At 43.8% G+C, this 10,452-nt stretch overlaps 1 protein-coding gene across 1 annotated transcript; it reads right to left on the reverse strand.

Annotated features, from left to right (window-relative positions):
- Window positions 1–2,920: 2,920 nt before the first annotated feature.
- On the reverse strand, window positions 2,921–8,627 carry EEF1E1 (eukaryotic translation elongation factor 1 epsilon 1). The gene is made up of 4 exons (XM_072152561.1): window positions 8,384–8,627; window positions 7,261–7,461; window positions 4,710–4,805; window positions 2,921–3,330 (listed from the first exon to the last, which is right to left on the reverse strand). Exons 1-4 carry the CDS (start codon window positions 8,468–8,470, stop codon window positions 3,190–3,192), a joined length of 525 nt encoding a protein of 174 aa, XP_072008662.1. The 5' UTR covers window positions 8,471–8,627; the 3' UTR covers window positions 2,921–3,189.
- Between the last annotated feature and the right edge of the window lie 1,825 nt (window positions 8,628–10,452).

Below are 10,452 nucleotides of genomic sequence, written 5' to 3' on the forward strand. Positions count from 1 at the left end.
TTTTTTTTTTTTTTCGTACACATTCATTTAATTTTTGAAAATGTATTAAGACGCAATCGTGATCACCGCAATTGTCCCGAACCAAAGAATAAAGTAGAGGTGTTATTTGGAGCCCAGAGTGTAAGTCGTAAAAACTGAGCCCACAAGAATGTGATATGCATTTTTTTTTTAATTATTTCATATTTGGAATTTTTTTTCCTGCTTCCCAATACACTGCATGGAATACTAAACATCATGGAAAAGTAAAATTTGTTACTCACAAAAAAAGCCCGCACACAGCTCTGTACACAGAAAATTAAAAAGTTAGGGATTTTTGAAGGTGGAGATCGAGAAATGAGTGAAAAAAAACTTGAGTCTTTAAGGGATTAATGAATGGTACATTGTGTTTGCTAACTGTTTAAGAGTTCACGTAGCACACCTGAAAACAGTTTGGCCGATTTGAGAAGTTATAAAACTGACCTTCCTTTGAGCTGGTTGAGAATATGGAGCATCACATTTGTTTGTTCAATGAAACTCTCACAATGGCGAGAAAAAAAGAACCGTCAAGTGAAACGACAGTCTATTCTTGTTATTAAAAAGGCGATTCAATGCGACAAATTACCAAGAAACTGAAGGTTTCATACAACTGTGAATACTTCTCCCTTCACAGGAGAGCACAAACAGGCTCTAACCAGAGTAGAAAGAGAATTGGGATGCCCCGCTGCACAACTAAGCAACAAGACAAGTACATTTGAGTCTGTAGATTGAGAAACCAACGTCTCACAGGTCCTCAACTGGCAGTTTCATTAAATGGTATCTGCCAAACACCAGTGTCAGCCACCGAGATGCAACTCCAGGATGCTGGCCTTTAGAGCAGAGTGGAAAAGAAAAAGCCATATCTGAGACTGGCTAATAATAGGAAAAGATTAATGTGGGCAAAAGAACTCAGACATTACACAGAGAGATTGGAAAAAAGTATTATGTACAGATGAATCTAAATATGATGTGTATGACTCACACAGAAGAACATTTGTGAGAAGCAGAAGAACTGAAAAGATGCTGGAAGATCTGTCAAGCATGGTGGAGGTACTGTTATGGTCTGGGGTTGCTTTGGTGCTGGCAAAGTGGGAGATTTGTACAAGGCCAATGGGATTTTGAATACGGAAGGTTATCTCTCTATTTTGCAACACCATGCCAAACCCTGTGGACAGCGCTTGATTGAAGCCAATTTCATCCTACAACAGGACAATGAACCAAAGCACATCCTCAAATTTGCATAAACTATTTAGGGAAAAAGCAGGCGGCTGGTATCTATCGTTAATGGAGTGGCCAGTCCAGTCACCAGATTTGAAATCCATGGAGTTGTTGTGGGAGCAGCTTGAATTTATGGTACACAAAAAGTGCCCATCAAGCCTATCCAACTTTTGAGAGGAGCTTCTGGAAGCTGGTACTGTTGGGAACATTTTATGTAGTTTGACTCTTGTTCTGTAATTTAATCACAGTTTACGCCAAGGAACTGACATCACGTGTGTCAAGATAATGGGGCAATGCTTAAAGCTCATCCTATGTGGAATGTATAAAATTGATTAAAAAGCTTAAACTTGGGAAAAGATTAGCTATTCTAGACATGGGTACCTTCATATTCGGAAGAAGATATGGTTGGTAGGAAGGGGGGGGGGGCAAAAATTTCAGGAACTCTGAAAAGGATGAGAAAAAGGCAAAATAAAATAGGATTTTTTTTCTTTCAGCTGATGTAGGGAGGATGGGGGGAGATAAGAAGGCTTTGAATATGGAACTCTCATTATTATAATAATGTCTATTGTTGAGTATTGTGAGATGTATGGTATTTACATTTTTTTTTTTATACAAAAACATACAATGATAAGAGCCTTCTACCATTGGCCAGATGACCTCAGCGTGTCAAGACAGGAGGGCACCAGGAACAAGATAAAGAGCAGCAGAGGTCAGTATTTCTAGGTGTTTTTTTTCAACTGATTGATTTGCTTTAAGGTCTTGCTTCCAAATATAAGCAAAGTGAGGCAGGGAGTCCACTGTCCCCTTACCTAACAGCAGTGAACAGACCAAGGAAATCGTATGAGACGGTGGAGAGGTGGCAAGACAGAGATCCTCGAAAGTGGTATTTGCAGATAATTGTTCCAGATTTGTAAGTATAACTGCCATCTAGATGGTGGAATGCCCAATAATTTTGCCACTTCTGTTATAGTATGGATACCGGAAACTGAGATGTTGCGCATTTTAGGTAAGGGAGTGTTGGGTGAGCATTGTACTGACAGGAGCCCTTGTAGGTCTGGATTAGCAATATTCTTATATTTATTATCCATGACCTCTTTCCTTCTATAGTCAATTTTTAAAATGATGCTGCAGCTTCAGTATAACTGTCCCTCTGCTGCAGTCAGACTACATCAGGCTGAGGGAGCGGGGGGGGGGGGGGGGGGGGGGCCCGGGTTGGGCTTCTACACAGTGTAACAGCCTTTGAATATGCAGCACAGAGGGGCTCTGGCAACACCCCAATGCTCCAGGTGCAGAATTAAAAAAAACGTGACTTTAGAAGGTAGGAGGCCATGGATAACACATAATAAGATTACCATAGTCACTCTGCCTGAATCTAGTATTCATGGTTTATCATGCATGATTTTAATTGTAGATTTCCTTTATAGTTGTGCCAGGGGACTGTGCAAAGATTTCTCCAAGCAACGGCATAAGGGAAAAGTTGTTTCTTTATGCAGGGCCAACAATTTACATTACGGTAAAACGCATGATTTTATTTACACTAGTTCTTACACTGTGGCAAGTTCTGATATTTAGTACATCGTGTCGTCCTTTTTTGAGGGGACATACCTCAAGTTCCCAGTAATCACTGAAACTCAGTCACATTACAGCTTTGAGAAAATCGAAAAAGCAACACAAACAAAATCAGCGGTAGCCATCATTGCCTCTGTTTATTGGCACAGGGTTTTATAAAAACAGACAAAATCTGTAACAAAAAAAAAAATTTGTTACAAAATCTGAGTGTAAAATACAATGCTGAAGTAGAATTGTTCTGCATTTTGTAGACCTTCCAGAAGGAAACTGCTCAAATAAATAAGAAAATGGCATTGTGTTAGTGGTACTCAAATACAAATTATGTATATGTATATAAATGGAGACGATTGTGGATGACAAATCTGTGCCTGTAGGCAGGAGTTCATGTTAATGGACATTTGAATAGATCCTGTTCTTAATAAAGACCAAGGCTGGAAGATGCTGCCGAATGTCAGGGTAATGCTGTATATGACTGAACCACCGAGAAACATTTATGCAATTCTCTTTTTCCTGGATTGAAAGGCCAGCCTAAAATAATAATAAAAAAAAAAAATTATTATATAGCTAAGAAAGAGTGAACACCATGAGGGAGTCCATCACGCCATTTTTCTGGAATAGAAGCAGAGAGATAATTGTACATTTTTGTGCACTGCAAGAAATTGTGATAATAATGCAACTACACCGCCTCCATGACATGTGGGCATGGAGCAGGTATAGAGGGCACAGCAGTTGGCAGGGCATTCCTGCTCCATGCCTTTGTAATCTTTTGAAAGCCTGCAAACGAACATTTTTGGGCAAAGTTACATCATATCTCCGCACATGTCTCTACACTAGTGTCATTATTATTTATTTATAGAGCACCATTAACTCCATGGTGCTGTGTAATCGGTAGTGTCATGGCACTAGTGTCATCGGTAGTGTCAATTGGGATAGTGTCCACTAATTACACAACGTTGCCATGGATTTATGGTGCTGCCCACGCATGTTACAGGTACAATTATTATGCTGCCCATGCATACAATAGGCACAATTGATTGGGTATGTGCAGATGGGATAACTGGTACTAAAGCAGAATTTAAATATAATATATATATATATAATTTTTTTTTTTAAGCAAGATTTTTTTTTTTCAAGCAGTAGAACATTCACACTGCTATTCTATAAAATGATAGGATTGACGCTTTTTAGTAGTGAAAAATATTACACTGCAGATAGCATACTGGTACAGGTTTATTAGTTTAATTTCAGATGACAGGTTCACTTTAAGTAACCCCAACATGATATTGCACTGAAAAGTTTTGAATGGAGCGAGGGTTCCAGGGGTTGGCCATTATCACAAAATTTTAGCAGGGCAAACTGCCTCAGCTCTCGATTACTTTTGTCTCTCATTATAGCCAAAATAACCGGATGTTGCGAAACAAGAGGCAGGATAGACATATGATTCTTCATGGAAACAATAGGAATAGTTCCAGCACTCTTCTTAAAAATTTGTCTTCATTTCTCATAAAATTAGGTAGAAGTCATCCATAATGAACAGTTTAGAAACCCAGCATGTTACGATTAAAAGGAACCTGTCAGTAGAAATTGACCTAATAAACCACTACCAGTATGACATCCAGAAGCTGAACACCTTCTAGATCATGAGTATTTCATGGCCCAGCACGGTGACATTGTCCAAACAATGTAATTTGGTTGTATAAAGTCAAGGAGGCAAAGCCAAGCTTTCCTAACTTCAGAATACACTCTTCACTGTAATTGATGGTCTTACACCCAGACACATCACTAACCATACCGACTTCATTCTGAGGTATGAAGAGCTTCACTTCATACAGAATTGAAGAACAATTTCTTCCAAAAAGAGCAGCCATGTTAAGTCTGCTGTAGCATTTTTCTAGAAAAATACTTACTATGATTGGATGCAACCCGTAATAAGTTAATATATCAGCTAAAGTGATTTTATTTCCTGCCATGTAAACTTTATCCTCCAAATAGGAATTTAGGTCCTATGGAAAAACAGAGCAAGACACAATTAATAAGAAGATCAAAATAAACACATAATAGTCAACCTCTAACATGACCTAAAGTAAATATTCTATCAGTTTACATCCAACAAAGCATATTTAACATGACCGAATAGCATCCCTTACCCATAAGATACCTTAAACCAATCCAAGTTATCAGTTTGGTAATAAACAACTTATCCCTCTACAGACTTAGTCTCTAATAAAGGATTCCAAATGCAACTTACTAATGTTCTATTCCTGTTCTCATGGATCATGGCATCCTAAAAAGGAGATCACTACACTACATACTGCATCTGGGTCTCCACTGCCCCAAAAACTTTTTATAGGATATGTTTTTTTTTTTTTTTCTGTTCTTCAATCTGTTTGGAGCAACCTCATTATATGGGGTAACGTTTAATTAACAATAAAATTTGGTTTGCTTTCTTTAAAATTGAGAAGTAGACATTCTAGTGCAGTGATGGCGAACCTTTTAGCAACCGAGTGCCCAAACTGCAAACCGAACCTCCCCTTATTTAACATGAGGTGCCAACCAAAAATTAAAGCAGTAACTTTTTGCTCCCTGTTCTTCAGCAACTTTCAATCATATTGGCCTCCTGAGGACAGCAACACAGTAGAAAGATGGAAAATTTGCAACATTGTAGCTTCTTTCCAGTGTCAATCTGTACACAGAGATTCGTGGGGCCAGCAGGAGGTCCTCCAAAGATAATCTGGCCTTGTCTACTCATTCTCCCTCTTCCTACACTTCTAAGTAGAGAATCAAGTTTCAAAATACATCTGAAAGCAGCATCTTTTAAGTGGCTTGCAGCTGCAGGAAGTGCCCACAGAAAGGGCTCTGAGTGCCGCCTCTGGCACCCGTGCCATAGGTTCGCCACCACTGTTCTAGTGTATACTAAGATTTTATAGTTAACGTGCTCCCCTAGTATCTTATGATATAATGGATACATCTAGAGCCATAATATGAGGTTGCTCCTCTCTCCTTAAAACCTTCATTGCCCATCCACCTTTTATGTCCCCCCCCCCAGAACCTCCCCCCCCCTTCCCACTCCCCGGGGAAAATCGTAATGTACGAACAGCGCGAGCAACCAGGCTGAAAAGGGAAAAAAAAAAAAAAAAAAAAAAATAGGATATGTGCCGACTGAAAGCATACATTAACAGACAAAAAAAGTCGAACAGAAATTTTAGTATTACGCTAGTAATCAATGGGGCCAATGCATCATGCCTTGTGTGCCAGTTCCTGCCACAAGCCATGGACTGTAGGACTGTTTTTTGAAGTGCAGCAAAGGGTAGACATAGGGGAACAAGGTAGGGGTACCACGGCATATTGCACACCGGATGTGCCCATATAAAGACTGGTTCACCGTCTCCAACGATTTTAGCAGTACCTTTACATATTGCTTGGTTACAAGTGATGAAGAAGGGTTCTCCTGTGGTAGCCACACCATGGGCTGGTGTGAAAGCTACGCAACTCAAAACCAACGGAGAAAGTCGGTTCGTAAACAAATGCAGCACTTACAGTTTAATATCTGTGTGGTTATACGGACGGGGCATGGCAATTAACAATGGGGCACATTTACTAGGAACAGGGCAAACTGCAATAAATGCAGTTTGCCTGTGTTTAATGCAAGGAGCGCCAGATTCAGGATTTGTGACGCACGTTCTTCATGAATATGGCGTCCCCTGCACTGCCTCAACAGAGTTCAACTTTTTTTTTTGTTGCACCTTTAACATGGGGCGTGTGACAATTCGGTCCGACTTGCATGAGAAATCTTGCGCCGGTCCGACTAAGCACGGGAACGACCACTAATTTGTGTTTCATTATGTGCAGCTGCGCCACAAAAGGGTCACACAAAAGTGAGACACAATTGTGGTGCAGACACTTCTTAAATACCTGTGCAAGCAGTTTACAGTAGAAAGAACATGCAAAGTCCATCAGAAAACTGTTGCACAACCCCTAGTAAATGTGCCCCAATCTGCCAGTTTCCATGCCATGTTTTCTTGTCTGCAATTCAGCCTCAATATGTGAGGGCTCATATGCCAGTTTTCTGCCATATGAGCCCTGTTATAAACGCAATTACCAGCAAACCTACAGTAATTGAGGTTATTTCCCCCCTTTGCACCATATCCACCCCAAGGGGGCCTGGAGGGATGTGAAGGGGGCGTTGTTGGCAGCAGAGTAGTGAGGCATAGGAAATTCCTGGTCCATGCCAGCGCACTTGCGAGCAAGCAAACTTAAACAAGTGAAAGTATGCTGCGCCGACTGGAGCCTCTTGATGTATCAGACGGCAGCGGAACAGCAGGGATTTAATTGCATATGATACATTTCCCACATTGTTCTGATTGTTTACAAGAATAAAATGTCAGTGCATCTATCTACACAAGCAATAAAAACTTAGGCAATCCCTATATGGCATCAAAACAATCCCTTTCGACTGACCTTAAGTGTTGTCCTGATGTCCTCCTTGGAGGATAGTCTGTCTATGTGTGTTGTTCGGTACTCCAGCCATTGCTGCACAACTGCCTTCTCTTCATTAGAAACACCCAGTAGTTCCTCCTTCTTGGCTAGTGTAACCAGATGGGAGGCAATGGTGGCAAGGCCTGCAAAGCTGGGACCTTTATTGAGCTGAAGTACAGGAATCTGCATTTTAAAGAAAAATATTTAGACATTATATAATAACTCAATAGCAGTACACTGCCAAGCATCTAAACACGTTTCACATTTGTTTCTTTCACTGCCATATGTTGTGGAATCACCCAGAAAATCTACTTTGAAGTGTGATGCAAAAGGGTTGTATAAAGTCATGGAGGCAGAGAGCTCAGCACTGAAGTCAAGCTCTCCCTGACACAGAAACCCAAATATGCTCTAATTGACAGCCCTGCATCCAATGACATCATCAACCGGGTCTGTGGAAGGCTGGTGCGTGTCAATCACAGTCAAGGGACTGTACTAAGCTGTGGAGCTTAACATCAGTGCGGTTCATCTCACTTCAAAGTTGATTTTCTGGATGAAACCACCACACAGTACAATGAAATAAACCGGATCTGGAGGGTGTTACAGCATACCTACTGGGTGTTACCTACTGGGCAGCAATTCAGAAAAAATTCTACACAAATCTCTCCTATTCACAGTATGTAGATCTTTTGGATATAAAGTAAATGTCATTGGTCAGATTTCTCTCATCACAAGAGCACAAGGGTCATCTATACATCATTTAATAAAAGCAAACAGAATCCCTAGAGAAAACACTTATTATTTAACCCCTCATGTTGGTCACATGATGGAAACGCATGACAGGTCATAGCATCTGCACAGCAAGGACATGCAGCACTTTCTCACTGACTGCCATGTCACACAGGTCACTGCTCTGTGCTCACATTGATTCCAATACATACATGTGCACAAACCAGTGTAGGCAATGGCGAGCCCCTGCTCTCTCTGAGTCACGTGTACCGCACGTCCATACAGATCCCTGCCAACGAGCCATTCACACTGAGCGTTTTATAGACGCTAACACCTCCTGAGTGAGTGTAGCAGCAGTCAGCAGACAATCCCCGCTCACCTGGCTGCTCCCCTGGGCACGGCTGCTGTACTTCCCTGCCTTCAGTCCTAGACATTTCTCCAAGGCGGTCAGCTCCTCCACAGCCATCTTGGTTGGCAAGACACAAAGACAGCACACGCTGCCAACCACACATCTGCGTCTACTCCCCGCCCCTCCAGAAAGCCCGCAACCTAATTGGTCAGAATGTAGGTAAAAAAAATCCCTTTCAATATTACGTCTCTCAAGATGATTGGAGCCATCACCGGGAGGGGGCGGGTACTGTAGAACCATAGAGTAGGATACTGTAGCGTTTCCTGTTCCTAATTTATGGTGTTTTGGAGTGTACTGGGTGTAGAGTGTAGTGGGAGTGTACTGAGAGTACGCTGCACGCGACCACATACCGCACACAGTACACCGAGTGATGCAATCCCTGCTCTGCCACTACACACAGCGGCCCCCAGAGGAACATCCTATCAGTGCAGGCTACAGCTCCCCAGCTCTGTCATCACTACCCTCTCCTCGCTGAACTCCAGCCCCGGGGGAGCGTACAGCAGATGCAGTGTGATGTCTGTATACAGGCAGGCAGCAGCTAAAGTGTTAAATGCTTCCATTTTTCCCGTAGACCTCCTGTTAAATTCCCCTCAGTCCCCTGATATTCTGTTTTTATTTTATCAGATGTAACTTAAAGTGTAACCATACCTCCCAACTTTTGGAGAGAAATAGTGTCAAAAGCCCCTCCCCTTTTTCGAAACCACGCCCACTATTCCACCCACAAGCATAGTATAATATCGACCTTGACGGTCCCCCTTACTTTGGCCACCCCCCATGGACCCGTATAATACCCCCTAATGCCAATCTGCCACATATAGAACCCTTCTTTTTAATTTTATCCTCCCTTTACATTTCGTTTTCCACTTTTATTTATCTCCCCAAACTTATATACATAATATTATCTGCACCCCTACCCCCATCCCTCCTCACATGGTGTGGTCCCTGTTCTCTATCCTCCTCATAATGTAGCCTCCTGTCCTCCAGCCTCCTCCTTCAGCATCCTCCACCTGTCCTTCAGTCCCACAGTCCCCTCCAGAATCCTCCTGTCCTCCGACCTCCCCCTCCAGCATCCTCCTCCTGTCCTCTGACCTCCCCCTCCAGCATCCTCCTCCTGTCCTCTGACCTCCTCCTCCTGTCCTCCGACCTCCCCCTCCAGCATCCTCCTCCTGTCCTACAGCCTCCTTCTGTCCCCCAGCCTCCTCAAGCATCCTCCTGTCCTCCAACCTCCTCCTGTCCTTCAGCATCCTCCTCCTGTCCTTCAGCCTCCTTCTGTCCCCCAGCCTCCTCAAGCATCCTCCTGTCCTCCAGCCTCCTCCTGTCCTTCAGCATCCTCCACCTGTCCTTCAGTCCCACAGTCCCCTCCAGAATCCTCCTGTCCTCCGACCTCCCCCTCCAGCATCCTCCTCCTGTCCTCTGACCTCCCCCTCCAGCATCCTCCTCCTGTCCTCTGACCTCCTCCTCCTGTCCTCCGACCTCCCCCTCCAGCATCCTCCTCCTGTCCTACAGCCTCCTTCTGTCCCCCAGCCTCCTCAAGCATCCTCCTGTCCTCCAACCTCCTCCTGTCCTTCAGCATCCTCCTCCTGTCCTTCAGCCTCCTTCTGTCCCCCAGCCTCCTCAAGCATCCTCCTGTCCTCCAGCCTCCTCCTGTCCTTCAGCATCCTCCTCCTGTCCTTCAGTCCCACAGTCCCCTCCAGAATCCTCCTGTCCTCCGACCTCCCCCTCCAGCATCCTCCTCCTGTCCTCTGACCTCCTCCTCCTGTCCTCCGACCTCCCCCTCCAGCATCCTCCTCCTGTCCTCTGACCTCCCCCTCCAGCATCCTTCTCCTGTCCTCTGACCTCCTCCTCCTGTCCTCCGACCTCCCCCTCCAGCATCCTCCTCCTGTCCTACAGCCTCCTTCTGTCCCCCAGCCTCCTCAAGCATCCTCCTGTCCTCCAACCTCCTCCTGTCCTTCAGCATCCTCCTCCTGTCCTTCAGCCTCCTTCTGTCCCCCAGCCTCCTCAAGCATCCTCCTGTCCTCCAGCCTCCTTCTGTCCTTCAG

This window comes from Engystomops pustulosus, chromosome 5, assembly GCF_040894005.1.
Source record: "Engystomops pustulosus chromosome 5, aEngPut4.maternal, whole genome shotgun sequence".
Classification (NCBI taxonomy): Eukaryota; Metazoa; Chordata; class Amphibia; order Anura; family Leptodactylidae; genus Engystomops; species Engystomops pustulosus.